The sequence below is a fragment of the Canis aureus genome, chromosome 11, assembly GCF_053574225.1.
Source record: "Canis aureus isolate CA01 chromosome 11, VMU_Caureus_v.1.0, whole genome shotgun sequence".
NCBI lineage: Eukaryota > Metazoa > Chordata > Mammalia > Carnivora > Canidae > Canis > Canis aureus.
In genome coordinates, this window is record NC_135621.1 from 9304422 (window position 1) to 9322270 (window position 17849).

General features: G+C 42.2%; 1 protein-coding gene and 1 long non-coding RNA gene across 46 annotated transcripts in view; one reads left to right on the forward strand and one right to left on the reverse strand.

Annotated features, from left to right (window-relative positions):
* The window catches only part of C11H12orf56 (chromosome 11 C12orf56 homolog), a 112707-nt gene extending 98782 nt beyond the window's left edge, over positions 1-13925 (reverse strand). For 8 of the 28 annotated variants that reach the window (XM_077913683.1, XM_077913685.1, XM_077913684.1 and 5 more), the window contains exon 1: positions 13632-13917. In XM_077913683.1, coding sequence (XP_077769809.1) covers positions 13632-13883 — 252 coding nt within the window. In that variant the 5' untranslated portion in view covers positions 13884-13917. Of the gene's footprint in view, positions 1-13631 lie in introns of all 28 variants that reach the window. The other 20 variants (XM_077913687.1, XM_077913665.1, XM_077913688.1 and 17 more) reach the window with 13 other exon arrangements.
* Positions 1-17326, forward strand: part of LOC144323332 (uncharacterized) — a 119260-nt gene extending 101934 nt beyond the window's left edge. For 17 of the 18 annotated variants that reach the window (XR_013388745.1, XR_013388744.1, XR_013388750.1 and 14 more), the window contains 2 exons: positions 5751-6597; positions 14847-17326. This is a non-coding gene — a long non-coding RNA (uncharacterized LOC144323332). Of the gene's footprint in view, positions 1-5750; positions 6598-12730; positions 13219-14846 lie in introns of those variants that run through there. The other variant, XR_013388749.1, reaches the window with a different exon arrangement.
* Positions 17327-17849: the final 523 nt, after the last annotated feature.

Here is a 17849-nt window from a genome sequence, read left to right on the forward strand (position 1 = left end):
AGTAAAAGAAATCACAAGAGAATTCAAAGTGCATACTAGAAAGTATCTATTTGACACAAAGGAAGGCAATAATGGGGAATAGGGGGGGAAAGGCATGTGAAAATAAATAGCAATATGACAGATGTAAATTCTACCTTAGCAGTAATTATAATACTGCAAATGGATTAAACATTCTAATTAATGTCAGGGATTGAAAGATTTTTTATTTAACTAATGATTCACTTTATTTTTTTAATTAATTAATTAATTTATTTATTTATTTATGATAGTCACACAGAGAGAGAGAGAGGCAGAGAGAGAAGCAGGCCCCATGCACCGGGAGCCCAACGTGGGACTCGATCCCGGGTCTCCAGGATCGCGCCCTGGGCCAAAGGCAGGAGCCAAACCGCTGCGCCACCCAGGGATCCCTAATGATTCACTTTATTACAAGAGACCTACATTTTTTTTTTTTAAGATTTTATTTATTTATTCATGAGAGACACAGAGAGAGAGAGGCAGAGACACAGGCAGAGGGAGAAGCAGGCTCCTCGCAGGGAGCCTGATGTGGGACTCAATCCCAGGACCCGGGGATCACGACCTGAGCCAAAAGCAGGTGGTCAACCGCTGAGCCACCAGGTGCCCAAGACTCACTTTAGATTAAAAAACATAAATAGTTTGAAAGTAAAGGAATGGAAAAGACATCTCATGCAAACAGTAACCAAAAGAGAGCTGAAAGGATGATAGTATTGTGAGACAAAATACGACTCAATGCAAGAAAAATTTTACTAGAGGGGCACCTGGCTGGCTCAGTGGATAGAGCATGGGACTATTGATCTTGGGGTTGTGGGTTCAAGCTCCACTTTAGGTGCAGGGATTACTTAAAATCTTAAAAAAAGAAAAAAGGAATTTTCCCTAAGGAAGTTCACAAAAGAGAGATGGCAACCAAATGCAACGTATGCTTCTTGGCTGGATACTAGTTTGAACAAACTACCTGTGAAAGACAGCTGGAAACAGAAAAGCTATGTGGTTTTCACTAAAACAGGGCGCTACTTAGTTCCACTGATTTGGGTTTATACATATTGTAGAAAGCTGATCAAGCACATGCTATTCTCTCCTTTTGGAATACACTTGCCCTCTATTATGCCTAGAAACTTCTATTCTTCCTTCAAAGCCAAGCTCAGGTTACTTCTTTGGTGAACCTTTACATGTTTGTTCCTGCCACCCTGGCACCCCTCCCCCTGCCAAAAAAAAAGAGTATGTCACTTCCTCTTTTGGGTTCCCACAATATTCTATTTATTACATCTATTCTCACATTTCATTATACTTACCTGCTTATGACTGTTTTTCTTCTTTCCCATCTGCTTGCATTCCTCAAGGAAGTTACTCAAAAGCAGGTACCACTTTTTATTCCCTTATATATTTGTAGTCCCTGATAATTCAAAACATTGGTAGAATGTGCCATATAAAACCTAACATCCATTCAATAGAACTGTACAGTGTAGAAAGAAAAAAAAACATAAAACACAGGAAAAATCAAAAGGGAAAAAACTGAAGGCAGACATCACATACTGGTGTGCAGTTTGGAGATCATTTTACTTAGTGGGACATTAGGTTGTAGAAGTAAGGCCCCCAAGGAGCTAAATCATGAAATATTTTTCGACTTCCACAGTTCTTTCTGGACTTAACTTCCTCTCTGATAGTACACTCTAAGTCTCCTGTCTCCAACAAAGAGAGGAAAACAAGTAATAAATTAATTCACTCAAATTTTGATTTAATGAATTACCTGTTACTATTTCAGAACAAATCTGAAGGAGGACCAGTGGTAAATCCAAAGGATTCAAGCTACTGATGAGATAGCTAATCAATATATGGAGATTTCTTGAATGGCTTTCCCTCAAATTAAACCACATTAGCAGTTACCTATGTCACACAGTACATAAGCTTATTCCTAAGTAGAAGCTATTTTTACAGTTAGCATTTGGCAAATCCTTCCACTGTCATAATTAAAAAACTCATTGTGGCCTCCACCAGGTGTTTTTTTTTTCCCCCATTATACTCTACCTGGCCTTTGTGTACCAATCCCTAAGGAAGTCTGAGTAGATGAGGTCTTTTTGGAATCTGTGAATATTGCTGGCAAGAATGATCCACCTACATATTCCAAAAAGAATTACCAGTTTGGAAAATTGAATACTGCCTCCATAATACTGGAGACTCCCTAGTCTATTTTAGCGTTAGTCTTGAAAAATAACCTCTGGGACATTGCCTCATTGCCTCATTGCCTCTGGGACAAGAGCCACAGCTAAGAAAAACTAAGAGAAAAGAAGCTCTTAAGGTTTGGCCCTGTGAAAAGGATGCTACATCCCTTCTGCGCTTTTCCAAACCAAGCCTGTCCTTGAACATCATCAGAAACAGCAATGACACCAGTCTGAGTGCTGAAGGGCAACAATCTTGAGTACAGAGAAGTGGTATGGGGAGTGAAAAAGGTGTTTTAGTTATAATGTCATTCTTTCCTTCCTGACAGCCAGCGCCCAGGAAACCATGTAATCTGCATACTGTGAGGTAACCATGTCCTGTCTATTGCAAAAACCTAAAAACTAATAAAGAAATTTGGAATTTGGAATTTGGAAACCAGGAATTAGTAGAAGATCAGTTGTTACTATGTGCATGGTGGTTAAAGATTGCTGGCTATAAGGTCAAAAGCCCTGAGTTTATTTTCCAGCTCTGATATTTTCTGAATATGACCTTGTGCAAGCATTTCCCCTTCGCTGTCTCAGTTTTGTCATGTTAAAAAAAAAAAAAGAAAAGACAGTATTCCCCTTCCTTCGAGAATTAATAAGATTAAATGAGACAAAGTATTTGACACAAGGCTGGCACATAGTACATCCCCAATAGATATCAATTACAATTAATGGCCTCTCATAAGAATTAAGGTTCTCATAAGAACCTCAGTAATGCAATATTGAGCCAGATTCATGGCCTACCCAGCATGGTATTTGTCTCTGATGGTGGCAGCAAGGGGCATGTTGAGTGAGAAGAGAATGTTCTTTTCTGTTATCGCAAATGAATCAGGCTTTATCTGAAAATATCTCTAAGTTCTTTGACTATTTCTACGAATAATATATCACTCATGAATGCACCTACATTTTTGACATATTTGTATTTGCAACTGGTACTGACTTCTTACTTTTATCAAAATACTTTTATTTTTAAAGATTTTATTTATTTATTCATGAGAGAGGCAGAGAGAGGCAGAGACAGGCAGAGACAGGCAGAGGAAGAAGCAGGCTCCATGCAGGGAGCCTGATGTGGGACTCGATACCGGGTCTCCAGGATCATGCCCGGGGCTGAAGGCAGCGCTAAACCGCTGAGCCACCCGGGCTGCCCCAAAATACTACTTTTAAAATGTAAAGGGGGATCCCTGGGTGGCACAGCGGTTTGGCGCCTGCCTTTGGCCCAGGGCACGATCCTGGAGACCCGGGATCGAATCCCACATCGGGCTCCCAGTGCATGGAGCCTGCTTCTCCCTCTGCCTGTGTCTCTGCCTCTCTCTCTCTCTCTCTGTGACTATCATAAATAAATAAAAAATGTAAAGGGATATCACTTATTTTTTACTTTTTAATTGAAGTATAATTGACACTCCTTGTTTCTTGTTTTCTATCTTTTTAAGATTATTTATTTGAGACAGCACGAGCAAGGGAAGGGGCATAGGGAGAAGGACAAGGAATCTCCCTGTTGAGCACAGAGTCTGATGCAGGACTCTCTCTCAGGACCCTGAGACCATGAACTGAACTGAAATCAAGAGTCAGATACCGAACCGACTGAGTTACTCCTTGTCTTCTGTATTTTGTGAACAATTCTATATTTATCTTATCCCTTAGTCTTGGTTCAGGTTTTTTCTATTGGCTTTAATTTCAGAAATAAAAACACCCTAAGCTTTTAGCAGTGGATTATCTAGTTTCTAATTTATCCAGTTCAATACATCATGGATTCTTTGAGTTCTACTACAAAATGCAAAATTGATGGGCAGCCGGGGTGGCTCAGTGGTTTAGCGCGACCTTCACGCGGGGAGCGATCCTGGAGGCCCGGCGTCGGGCTCCCTGCATGGAGCCTCCTTCTCCCTCTGCCTGTGTCTCTGCCTCTCTCTCTCTCTCTCTCTCTGTCTGTCTCTCATTAATAAATAAATAAAATGTTTTAAAAAAACAAAATGCAAAATTGAGACATGCAAAATGTAAGATGAAGCTTCTGTTTTCAAAAAGCTTAGACTAGGGATCCCTGGGTGGCGCAGCGGTTTGGTGCCTGCCTTTGGCCCAGGGTGCGATCCTGGAGACCCGGGATCGAATCCCACGTCGGGCTCCCGGTGCATGGGGCCTGCTTCTCCCTCTGCCTGTGTCTCTGCCTCTCTCTCTCTGTGACTATCATAAATAAATAAATAAAAATTAAAACAAAAAGCTTAGACTCTTCCAGATATTCAATGATTTTTTTTTTTTTTTTTTAATGACCTGCTATGACTGAGGCAGCTATATCTAGGGAGTCAAAGCATTGACTCGAAGCCAGACTACTAGCATTCAAATTCTGGTTCTGGCCACTTAGAGGATGACTTGGGCAAGTTGTGTTTAATATTAGGTTTGATGAAGAATAGAGAGTCAATAAATCAATAACAAGTTGCTTAAGTTCTCCATACATCTATTTATTACATCTATTCTCAGATTCTTTATCTGTAAAGCTGAGCTAACAATATTATCTAGGGTTGTTGTAAGGATAAAGAAGTTGTCCCTAGTTAAGTACTTAGAACAGAGGCTGAGTGGCATATAGTAAGCACTCAGTAATTTGTAGTAGACATTAGAGCTGTTCACAAATATTCCTTTTATCTCTTGGAGACATGTGGGATGCATATATGGTAAAATCATATTTTCTGTCCCCCCTTTATTTTTAAGATCTTATTTGTTCATTTGAGAGAGAGTGCAGAAGAGCAAGTACAAACAAGGGGAGGGTATGGGTAGAGGGAGAGGGAGAAGCAGGCTCCCTGATCAGCAGACAGCGGGACCTGGGGCTCAATCCCAAGACTCTGGGATGGTGACCTGAGCTGAAGGAAGACACTTATCTGACTGAGCTACCTAGGCACCCCTTTCCTCCCTCTTTTAACTTAGGCATAGGCCATGTGCCTGACTCTGATAATGAAATGTGAGAAGTGACTGTCACTTCTGGATAAAATCTTAAAAATCAGTACATAATTGGGGCACCTGGGTGGCTCAGTTAGTTAAGTGTCCAACCCTTGATCTTAGTTCAGGTCTTGATCTCAGGGTTGTGATTTTAAGCCCTGTGTTGGGCTCTGCTGGGCGTGAAGCCCACTTAAAAAAAAAATCAGTACCTAATTTGCCAGGTTAACTTCCTTCTGCCATGCTGATTAAGCAGGCATGTGCTGAGATGGAGTCCCTAATACTAAGATGTGTGACTAATTATCACATATCTTGTGACTTAGATGAGCAGAGCCTCTTGCTAATCCACAATCGACAAGTAACTTGAATGGGACAGACTTTATGTTGTGTTAAAGCCTTAAGACTTTGGGGTTGTTTGTTAGTGCAGCTTGACCTAGGCTATCTTGACCAATACACTGTCATTCTGGGCACTGGGGGTACATCAGTGAATCAAACTGACAAAAACACAGGCCCTTGCAGAATTTCTCAAAACTCGAATACAATATCCTAACTATTCTATGCAAACCATTAAGAAACCAAAATGATAAGAGATTACCACCTTTCTTCCTTCCACAGTGAGAGTTTTGAAAGACTACAAATGAATCAAAATAGAAAAAAGAAATGCTAGAAAAGAAAAGCAGCATCCATAATATGGTTTCATCTTACATAACTCTTAACACCAAAATGCAGGACTCAAGTAAACAACACAGGGATCATCTCACACAAGCACAAAGGAAGCATGAAAAACGCTGAACCTGAGCATCAAAAGACCTGTGAGAATTTACTCTGGCTCCTCCGCTAACTGCCTATGTGATGAGTTGTCAAGTCTCCAGGGAGCCTCAACACTTGGAACAAGGAAAGAGGATCTCTCCCTCCAAGAAGTGAACTACATGTTGTATCTGAGCATCCGTTTATTCATGTATTCATTCTTCCAATTGACAAATTGACCATCTCCTCTGTGTCAGGCAATATGACGCACAGTGACCCAGGGATGAATAAGACAGACAAGCTCTCATGGAGCTTACATTTACTATGGGAGAGAAACAATAAAAACAATAAAAAGTCATTAAACAGATTAATCTTATATGCTGATAGTGATAAGTGCTTTGACACTAACATGTGACAAGTGTGACAGAGGAATGGTACATTAGACTGGGTGGTCATGTGAGGCATCCCTGCAGATGTGATTCTGAATTTGGAATGTGACTGACAAGAAGGAATCAACCCTCTGAAGATCTGGAGGAAGAGTGTTCCAGATAGAATGGCAAGTCCAATCACCCTGCAGATGTGATTCTGAATTTCGAATGTGACTGACAAGAAGGAATCAACCCTCTGAAGATCTGGAGGAAGAGTGTTCCAGATAGAATGGCAAGTCCAAAGTCCAAGGAAAGAAGAGCATAAAGAGCTCAGGAAAGAGTGGGAGGTAAGTCAGAGATAAAGGGGTTATCAAGGAGGCTCTTACAGACATTGAGGAGTTTGGAAGCTAATGGAGATTTTGAAACAGAACAGTGACATAACTAAATTTATAATTTATGTTTAAAAAGGTCATCCCAGGGCAGCCCGGGTGGCTCAGCGGTTTAGCCCCTGCCTTCAGCCCAAGGTGTGATCCCGAAGTCCTGGGATCAAGTCCCACATCAGGCTCCCTGCATGGGGCCTGTTTCTCCCTCTGCCTGTGTCTCTGCCTCTCTCTGTCTCTCTCTCTCTGTGTGTGTCTCTCATGAATAAATCAATCAATCAAAAAAATAAATAAAAAAGATCATCCCAACTGCTAGATGGAGAGGAATGAGTTTAGAGGCAATTTCAATAGTCTAGATAAGGGATTGGACAAGCGCATAAGTAAAAGGAGTAAGAAAGGTCATGGCTGGATATATTTTGGATGAGAAGTGTCAAGGTTCAGAACCCTCCCCCAAAATATAGCACCTTGGTATACTGAATATTTTAAGCTGAAAGAATTGAGGAAACAGCAGATGCAGGAAACTCTTTCAGACCTTTTCCCACACCTGCTCCCTTGAAACAGGTCATAAGACCCCCATGGAAGAGGTGCCTTCCCTGTGCCCAAGACAAGAACAGTGAGAAGAATCCAAATAGCCCTTGCTAGTTTTTCCTAGTTTATTATCCTTAGTCATGCTCCCTTTTTTGTACTATCCTATTTTTCCATGACTCTATTCTTCATCAAACCTAATATTAAACACACACAGATTTACCTGTTTCTTCAGGTCTTCATTTCCTTATAAAGGCTTCCATGTCATGTAAATTTTATATTTAATAAATGTGTATGCTTTTCTCCTGTTAATCTGTCTTTGTCAGTTTAATTTTCAGACCCAGCCAGGGACCCTGAGAGGGTCAAGGAAAACTTTTTCCTCCTTTACACAAATCAAGGGGGTATCCTGATTGTTGGACGTAAGAAGTGAGAAAATTAAGGCTGATGGAAGATGATATTATTTCCTAAAATAAGGAAAGCTAAGGAAGGAGCAGATTTGCGGGTGGAGATCAGGAATTCTGTTTTTTAACATATTTAACTTGACAAACCTACTAAGCAGATTTTCAAGAATAAATGAAATAATGTATTTAAAACAGCTATTATCAGTGCTCAAAAAAGTTATTTTCTTTACAAATTTATTAAATATCCTAAATTCAAGTGCCGTAATATGAAAAGAGAACATAATAAGTATATTACAAATTCATAGTGAGACTTAGTAGACTTAATGTATGTGAATAAAAACTACCAATAATAACATGTATGTAGCTCTTACCATGTGCCAAGTAGTTTTAAGTGTGTTACATTTATTAATGAATTTAATCCTCCCAAAAACTCAAAGGAAGGTGCTGTTCTCTCCATTTTACAGATGAGAAAGGAAGGCACAGACTAGAAGGTAAATAATTAAACCAAGTTACACAGGTAGAAAGCAAAAGCTGAATAAAAATATCTTATTAAAAAGTGTATTATTAAATACCCAGTGTATATTGCAGATAATAAATTTAGAAACAGAAGAAAGAGTTTATGTTGAACGTTAAACAAATATTTATCGACCATCTCATCTGTGCCAATCAGTGTTCTAGGAACCAGAGATACAGCAACGAACAAGCAGACCAAAGGTCCTGCCTCATGGTCTAGCCAAGGGAAAACAACTCTGAGAAAGAATGACAGGCTTCGCCTGGAAACATGTTGGCTCTGAAAACTGAAGTGGGGAAAGCGGGGATCAGTTGGCAAACTATTATGACCCCATCAGCACACAGTTTATGACCCCATCAGCACACACACCTGTTTCTGTTCAAGCCAAGATGTTTTTATATATTTTTTAAAACCACTCAGGTGTCCCTGTTTTTACATTTTTTTTAAGCAAACCCTTTGCCCGTCATGGGGCTCAAATTCACAACCCCAAGATCAAGAGTGACATGTTGTACTGACTGAGCCAGCCAGGGACTCCTATTTTTACATGTTTTAAGAGGAAAAAGATGGGCAGCCTGGGTGGCTCAGCGGTTCAGCACCGCCTTCAGCCCAGGGTGTGACCCTGGAGACCCGGATGGAGTCCCACATCGGGCTCCCTGCAGGGAGCCTGCTTCTCCCTCTGCCTACGTCTCTGCCTCTCTCTGTGTGTTTGTCATGAAACAAATTTAACAAAAATAAATAAAATCTTTAAAAAGAGAGAGACAGGGAAGGAGGAGAGGAAGAGAGAATTAGAAATATGAGGATTTGAACAACTTTGAAGGAGGAGGAAATGTTCACCCCAAGCAACAGGCCAGGCTGTAAAAGGTGCATTTGTTGCTTGTTCAGGAAGCCACATGGAGCTGGGATGGCTGGAGAGCCCATATTCACTGGGAGGCGTGGAAAAAAAAGAACAAAGACAAGCAAGAAGTTAGAAGTGAAGGCTACTGGATTTTTTTTTTTCCTCTATAGGTGATGGGATGGCAGTGAAGGAGAGTGAATTCATAGGAAATTCACTTTTGAATAGTTGCTTCTCACTTAAAAAAATATGTATTTAATCTTAGAAGAGTTTAAAGAAATGTTTTGATGCCCACAAGAGCAGAACTTGAGAACATTCTTCCAAAAGTAACTTTTAGGGATCCCTGGGTGGCTCAGTGGTTGAGCACCTGCCTTCAGCACAGAGCATGATCCTGGAGACTCAGGATCGAGTCCTGCATCGGGCTCCCTGCATGGAGCCTGCTTCTCCCTCTGCCTGTGTCTTCTGCCTCTGTCTCTCATGAATAAATACATAAATAAATCTTTTTAAAAAAAGTAGCTTTTAAAGAAAATGTCAGCCTTTTTATAAAAGTTCTGCTCAAGAAACCTTAGAAACTCCTTCTTTTAGAAGATGAACCATATCAAACAGCTACAGAGATCTCCCAGTGCACTTTAAGCTCATCTTTGCTGGAAGGGAAATCTCATTTGTATCCAATCCAAGTTCTGGTCTAACTTTTTGTTGCTGTTACCTTCAAATTTTTTTTTTTTCCTGAGGGGAGAGAATGGAATTTTTTTTTAATTTTTATTTATTTATGATAGTCACACAGAGAGAGAGAGAGAGAGAGAGAGAGACATAGGCAGAGGAAGAAGCAGGCTCCATGCACCGGGAGCCCGACGTGGGATTCAATCCAAGGTCTCCAGGATCGCACCCTTGGCCAAAGGCAGGCGCTAAACCGCTGCACCACCCAGGGATCCCGAGAGAATGGAATTTTACCTGTATATTTGCAAATTATATTCTGAAGTGTAATTGTAAGAGGTGTCATGGAGCCAGGAGGGCTAGAGCCCAGAGGTATGAAGGACTGTTTTGCTTAAGGGCTTTATTACTGTGACAGCTAGAACAAAGGCAGGATGGGAACCTGAACCAACTGAAAGTTAAATAATGAGACTAATGTGTGCAGTGAAATGAGAAAACCTTTGAGAATGGAAAAGGGTGTCTAAAGAGTTAGCCTCAGAAAGAGCACAGCACCCTTAAAAAAAAAAAAAAAATGGAGAGTAAACAGTTTATCTTTAAAGGAAGGAGGAACCAGTTCTAAAAAACAAAGCTGCCTGGCACTGAAATCATGTCATTGAAGTGACTAAGTTGGTATGGATAAAAAACAACTTATATAACACAGAAATCAAGAAAATTATCTACATTGTGGTATTAAGTAAGGACTTGATGTTCACAGAGGGACAGTCAACTACACTTGTGGTTATTAATTAGCACTATACCTAGTCCCTTACCAGCAATTCTGATACCCCTATTTCACATACCCTGTAGAGCTATGCAAACCACTGAACTGCACTAACCCTGGATTATTTTATAAAGCCTTAGAAAAAGGGCAGCCTGGGTGGCCTAGTGGTTTAGCGCTGCCTTTGGCCCAGGGCGTGATCCTGAAGACCCGGGATCGAGTCCCACATCAGGTTCCCTTCATGGAGCCTGCTTCTCCCTCTGCCTGTGTCTCTGCCCCATTCTCTCTCTCTCTCTCTGTCTCTCATGAATAAATAAATAAATAATCCTAAAAAAATTTTTTTTGAACCTTAGAAAAAGAATTGGCTAAGGCATTTGTACCTGGCATGATTATATTTATTTCTCACTGAAACACTATTTTTTAAAAATGATTACCAATTTTTTAAAAAGATTTCTTTTTTTAAAAAGAGATTTATTAAAAAAACAAAAAATAAAAATAAATAAATAAAGATCTATTTATTTATTCAATGAGAGACACACAGAGAGAGGCAGAGACATAGGCAGAGAGAGAAGCAAGCTCCATTTGGGGAGCTCAATGGAGGACTCAATCCCAGGACCCTGGAATCACGGCCTGAGCCGAAGAAAGGCAGACGTTCAACCATTGAGCCAACCAGGAGTCACTAAAATATTTCTTTATTTGAGGGGGCAGGGCAAAGGGAAAGAATCTCAAGCAGACTCCCTGCTGAGTGGGGAGCTCTACGCAAGGCTCAATCCCATGCTATTAATGTTTTTTAAAATGAGTAATCATTGGGGCACCTGGGTGGCTCTGTTGGTTAAGCTTCAGACTCTTGGTTTCAGCTCAGGCTGTGATCTTAGTGCCTGGGGATTGAGCCCTGTGTCGGGCTCCCCACGCAGCAGGGAGTCTGCTGAGATTCTTTCCCTCTCCATCCCCCCTCCCCTCCACCCCTACTCCCCACACCCACTGTCTCCCTTTCAATAAATAAACAACATTGATAGGAAACGCTTCTGCATTTATTTGCTGCTGTAACTTATTACCACATAATCTGTGGCATTAGACACAAATTTATTCTCTCCTCTTTCTGGAGGTCAGAAGTCCATATGGTCCTCACTGGGCTAACATCAAGCTGTCAGAAGGACTGCATTTCTTCTACAGGCTCTTGCGTTTTCCAGCTGCTAGAAGCTGCCTACCTACATCCCTTGGCTTCTGGCCCCTTTCCACCTTCAGAACCAGTAGTCTTTTGTGTGCAGCACTCTGCCTCCCTTTTCCACTTTTTGAGGATTTTGCGATTACATTGCCCCCCCCCCCCATGATGCAAAATAATCGTCCTATTTTATCTATTTATTTATTTTAGCTTATTTCTTTTTTCTTTTTTCTTTTTTTTTTCTTTCTTTTTTTTGGGGGGAGGGCAGAGGTTTCTTTGTTTATTGGACACTTTGTTTTTTTTGTTTTGTTTTGTTTTTGTTTTTGTTTTTTAATTTCCCTATTTTAAAGCCAGCTGATTAGCTGGAACTTAATTGCATCTGGAACTTTAATTCCTCTTTGCCATGTAAAGTAACATATTCATAGGTTCCAGGGATATCTGTTGGGGGCCATTACTCTGCCTACCACAACTTTAGCCAGAGTTAAAATATATTGTGCACAGTGGACATTCAATCTATCAACAATGCTGAAATCTTAGATTTGTTCAGCACCTTTGCACATTCTCCTATATGCCTGAAAGGTAAATGTTGTACATAAAGGATGACCAAATGAATTGGTAGGCCTTTTGGGAGGATTCTTGGCTTGGAGGCCTAGGAAACTTTACTGTACTTTTCAGTTTCTGACAGCTCAAAAAGAAAGATATATAACAACTATTGGAATACATATACTGTGTGTTGTTGGGTAGAGCAGCAATATCCTAAAATCATCACGTTTTGTCAAAACAATAAATCATTATGTTTTGTCAAAACGATAAATGTTAACACGGCAGACAGAAAAAGCTGAGTATCTAATGTTTTAAAAAGCATTTGATAAAGGAAATTAATTTTTTTTAGTTCAAGAAAATGAAAATAGTGGAAGTGAGGAAAAAGGCAGTTTTGCTTCCAACTTTTTTTCTTTAAAGATTTATTTATTTATTTATTTATTTATTGGAGACACAGAGAGAGAGAGAGAGAGAGAGGCAGAGACACAGGCAGAGGGAGAAGCAGGCTCCATGCAGGGACCCCCATGCGGAACTCGATCCCGGGTCCGGGATCATGACCTGAGCCAAAGGCAGGTGCCTAACCGCTGAGCCACCCAGGCGCCCCTTGCTTCCAACTTTTAATCAAAAACAAACAACTCTGCGTAGTGATATTAGCCCACAGAGGTATTTTAAGAAGGAAAGAAAGGCATTATTTTCACTAAATTTTATCCTTTTCTTGCAGAAGTGTTGCAAACAATCTATGCTGGTCTTGGCAAAACAGCCCTACAGAGTCTTGCCAACTTCTCCCGTGGGGGATGCAGAGACTGGAGGGGGAGGAGGAGGGGTTGGGTACAAGGCTAGACACCTGTCCCCAGTGGAAAAAAGAGCACACCTGGAGAGTTGTTCAGACAAAGGGAGCCAAGGGGGAAAAATAGTAATTAGAGAGGAGACTGCTTCCAATCTGTTGCTGGTTTATAAGGTAAATGTATTTCTGAAGGACAAGGATACAGTAGCAGCACACTAAAAACCGGGACGAGGAGTATCTGTGCCAGATTGTATCTTCTTGAAGAAGTTCTGAAGCCCAGGTTGGATCAAGTGACCTGCCTGAGATTGCCAGGCTTCCTGAGCTTGTCTCATTCATTCGTTCATTCACTCACTTATTCATATTGAGCCCCTAACCTGCTCTAAGCGCTGCTGATTAAGAAATAAAGAAGGCATAATAGTACTTAACACATTGCATTGATTTGCATTGGTTTTGGTTTTATGTGTCTCCCAGAGCAGCTTCTAGGAAGGGGCCCCTACTTTTGATCCTCAGCATCTAGACAAGTGGCTGCCACAGGCTAGGTGCTTAATGAACGAAAAAATGACTTTAAAGCATACTCTTGATAGAGGGCTGTGTTCTCAAACCTGTAGCACTCCGGGGGGCGTGGGGGGGCAAGGGGTGAGCGGTACACCTGATGCTCGGAGCGCATCCTGCAGGCCACAGTTGTCCCGGGGCTGCTGGACCTCGGGTAAGTGAGGGAAGCGCGGCAGGCGGGGAGGGGTGCAGGGGGGGAGGGCGGCTCCTCCTCCCCCTCCCGCCTGCGGACGGCTGGAACCGGGACCCCGAAGGCCGTCGTCCCCAGCCCGACCCCGCGCCTCACCAGCTCGATGGCCAGGACGTCCCGCAGCGCCGCGGCTCGCCGGAGGCCCCGGGGCGGGCTCTCCGCCAGGTAGATGAGCCGGTCGCTGAGCACCACGTACTGGAGGCTGAGCCTCTCGGCGTCCGACCCCACCAGGCACCGCTCGCAGGCGCGGACCGCGTCGTAGACCTCGGGCGGCAGGTGCCTCCTTAGGAAGGCGTCCAGGCGGCTGTGCGTGCGCGCGGGGAAGCCCGACCTCGCCGGGCCGGCCATGAGCGGGGCGCGGCGGGGACCCCGGGGAGGGGGGATGGAGGGATGGGGGGATGGGAAGATGGGGGGATGGAGAGATTGGGAGGATAGAGGGATGGGAGGGATAGGGGGATGGAGGATGGGATGAGGAGGTTGGAGGGATGGGGGATGGGGGATAAGGGGATGGGGAGGTGGGGGATGGAGGGATAGGGGATGGGGGCGACGGGGATGGAGGGATTGGGGCGGTGGGGAGCTGGGGGGATGGAGGGATGGGGGATGGGGAGGTGGAGGGATGGACGGATGGGGAGATGGGAGGAATGGGGGAATGGGGAGGTTGGAGGGATGGGGGATGGAGGGATGGGGGGATGGGAAGGTGGGGGATGGGGAGGTGAGGGGATGGAGGGATGGGGAGATGGGAGAGATAGAGGAAAGGGGGATGGGGTGGAGGGATGGGGGGTGGGGAGGTGGGCGATGGAGGGATGGGGAGATGGGAGAGATAGAGGAAAGGGGGGATGGGGGAGTGGGGGTGGGGGATGGGATGGGGCAATGGGGGGATTGGTGGGGGATGGGGAGGATGGGGGTGGGTGGTAGTGGGGGATGGGGGTTCCTGGGTCGGGGGATGGAGGGGTCTCTGGAGCCGCCGCCCCCGCCCGTGCCAACCTCAGACAGCGGCGGACCGGCCGGCGCGCTGGTCCCTCGGGGAAATCATCCTCCAGCGGCCGTGGGCTGCCGGGCGGACATTCGGGGGCGCTCCACCCAGGCCACGTACAGAATCCACAATTGCAAGCTGCTTGTCTATTAGAAACGAGATGAGAGTTATTGGTGTATTCTTACATGCGTAGAACAGCCCTAGAATCCTATGAAGACCAATCACACAGTGTATTACATTGCCTGGTAACAGTCCTCTAGTCATTAGTGTAAACGTAAGTCTTTTCTCTCTAGCTAATTGAAAGCGCCCTCTCTCTCTCTCTCTCTTTCTCTCTCAAGGAAATCTTATTGATTTGGCAGGCCCAAACCTAATGGGTGTGCGTGTGTTCCCAAGGCTTAGGACCAAGTCCTGTGGACCGGCAGTTCTCTGTCTGTGTAGGATCAACGAAGGGATGAGGCCTACATCTTGAAAAGCTGAAGACCAGCGGTGGAGGAATACTAATTGTCACCCTTGAAGCTGCAGGACAGTACAAGTATTGCTTCGTTTTTACAGATAAGGAATCACTTATTAAAAATGAGATTGAGTAGACGAGAAGGGCACACAAAGCAGAAACTTGTCTCTAATAACCATAGATAGCAACTTTCATTATAATTTCAAATTCTAGAAAAGTCATCCTCTCTCCCTGCCCATTCACCCAAAGAAATGGTACCCGTTTGTATTTTTGCTCCAGCTACCCACAACTCAATCAAATTGTATATTCTTTTTTTTTTTTTAAGATTTTATTTATTTATTCATGAGAGACATAGAGAGAGGCTCCCTACAGGGAGCCTGATGTAGGACTAGATCCCGGGTCTCCAGGATCAGGCTAACTGAGCTACCTGGGCTGCCCCCAAATTGTATATTCTTTTTTTTTTTTTTTTTTTTTTCCAAATTGTATATTCTTTATTGCAGTTCATATTCTCCTTATTTTGCTGTTATCTACTGTATGGTGTAAATAACTTCAAACCTTTCGTGGAAAAAGTATAAAAGATTAAAATACATAAATAGATATTGTAGAGAAAGTCAGTGCAAAAAGAAGCTGGGGAGAAATGTTTGGGTGGCTAAACAAATCTGAGGAACTCAATAGCAGCAAAGGAAAATTATTTCTTTTATCGGAGAGATTGTATTTAGTGACTAAGGAGATAAGTGCCACCTGCTGACAAAATCTTAAAGACCTAGCATTCCAAGTTTCTTAGAATCTGATTAGACATCTGACTCCTCATAACTTCATAGGTGGATAAGAAGGGAGCCCAGAGGCATGACTGTTTCCTGTAAAATAAAGACTATTCCATACCTAAACTACTCTAAACAGTTTGTTGCCTCAAACCAACCAAAGGTAAAGGCCTTTCACCTTTGCCAAATACCTGCTTCACAAGAGCCGCTCAGAAGCAAGGGACTACATTGGAAATGAAATGTGAAGCCCAGGTAGGGCAAAAAGCCTCACTCCAAGCTGCTGTTTAGTGTCCTTCAGGCTTTTGCTTCATACTCAGGACTAAAATAACTTCACTGGGAGTAGAAAAGACAGTATACCTGACCTATCTGCCAAGAAACCCATCATTTGTAAGCTTTTGGTGACAAGGGCACTAGACTTAATAAACATTAAAATGAAACACATGAAGAAGGGAATTTGATAAAAGGATTGATGGTTAAGGTGACCTCAGTTAACTTTTAAGTTTGTGGCACACAGAAAAGGCAGTGTCATGGTTTCTAGGCACTTAATGGTCTGTATTGTTGCCACAGTAATAACAAAGTTCAGATCTCAGGAAAGGACATTATTAGTGGGGAAAGATCATGGGATTTGGAGTCAGGAGAACTGGATTACAGTGCAAACCCTGTTGCTCACTATTTGTGAGCTTTCTGGAAAGGGTCTTAACCTTTTTGGACTTCAGTTTCATCATCTATAAAATGAAACTTCCGATACTTGCCTGCCCAACCAATAAGTTGGTATGATGATCATGTGCAGTGAATTATGAATTATGAATAGACATGTATTCATGATTTGTATTTTCTTATCTTTTGATAAGCTTTATGTGGATAATTAAATACCTCCAAGATAGGCAATTACTCTTTAACGTCTAAGTCCATCTAAAATTAAGAAGCACTTAGTACAGTTCCTATGCAATCAAGCACTGATAGATGTATCTTGTTAAAACTATCAAAAGTAATGGAACATTATGCACCCAGAACTAATCCCCAAGTCACTCTCCTTAACCAGAACTTTCACCAGAACAGAGTAGCCTTAGGTTGAGGGATAGTCAATACAGCTAGTTTAAAAGGGCAGCACAGCGGTACCTGGGTGGCTCAGTGGTTGAGTATCTGCCTTCGGCTCCAAGTTTGATCCCAGGATCCTGGGATCGAGTCCCATATGAGACTCCCTGCAGGGAGCCTCCTTCTCCCTCTGCCCGCCTATCTCTTGGCCTCTCTCTGTGTGTCTCTCATTAATAAATGCATAATCTTTAAACAAATAAAATAAAAAATAAAAGGGCAGCACAGGACCATAGAGCCAGATGACCTGGGTTCAAATTTCAGTTCTCACATTCAGTAGCTAAATGATCTTGGACAAGTTACTTTAATTTCTTAGGGCCTTAATTTAATCTTTCCATATGTGAAATGGGGTAAAAGTACCAACTCCAAAGAGTTATTGTGAGGATTAACAATATTTCTGAAAAAAAAAAAAAAAAAACAATATTTCTGGAAAAAAAAACAAAAAACAATGTTTCTGAAGTACTTTATGACAGGTACCTGGAACCGAGTAAACACTAAGTATTTTAAAAATAAATTGAGTAAGTGTGTGATTTCCTGGTGTATATATATATGGTCACTTGGTTCCGCATATAAAAAAGTAATATCAAATTCTTCTCTGTTGGATGCTAGCCTTTTTAAATTTTAGATTAAAGCTCAAGACAAAAACCTAATCTACATATATACACACAGACAAAAGAAATGGCATTTTTTTAAATTACGTTTTTGTGGATAAGTGATCATGGGTCATAAGAACCTTGTAAGGATTTCAAACCAGAAATATACTTCAATCTAAGGATCCCAAGTGTTCCTATCTCCCAGTTTGAAACTCAAGATGGTATGCATAGAAAGAAACTTGAAATCTGTAGTAGGTAAATAGAACCTGAATTTTTTAAAGATGTCTGATTTAGGAATCTTTTGGTATTTATTTCTATTCAGTATCAATGAATACTGACCATTTAAATAACCATTAACATTAGCAGTCAGCTGACATGAAGGAGAGATGTCATTGTAATGAACCCTAAGGGACTATATATACAGTCTTTTGGATTAAAAAAAAA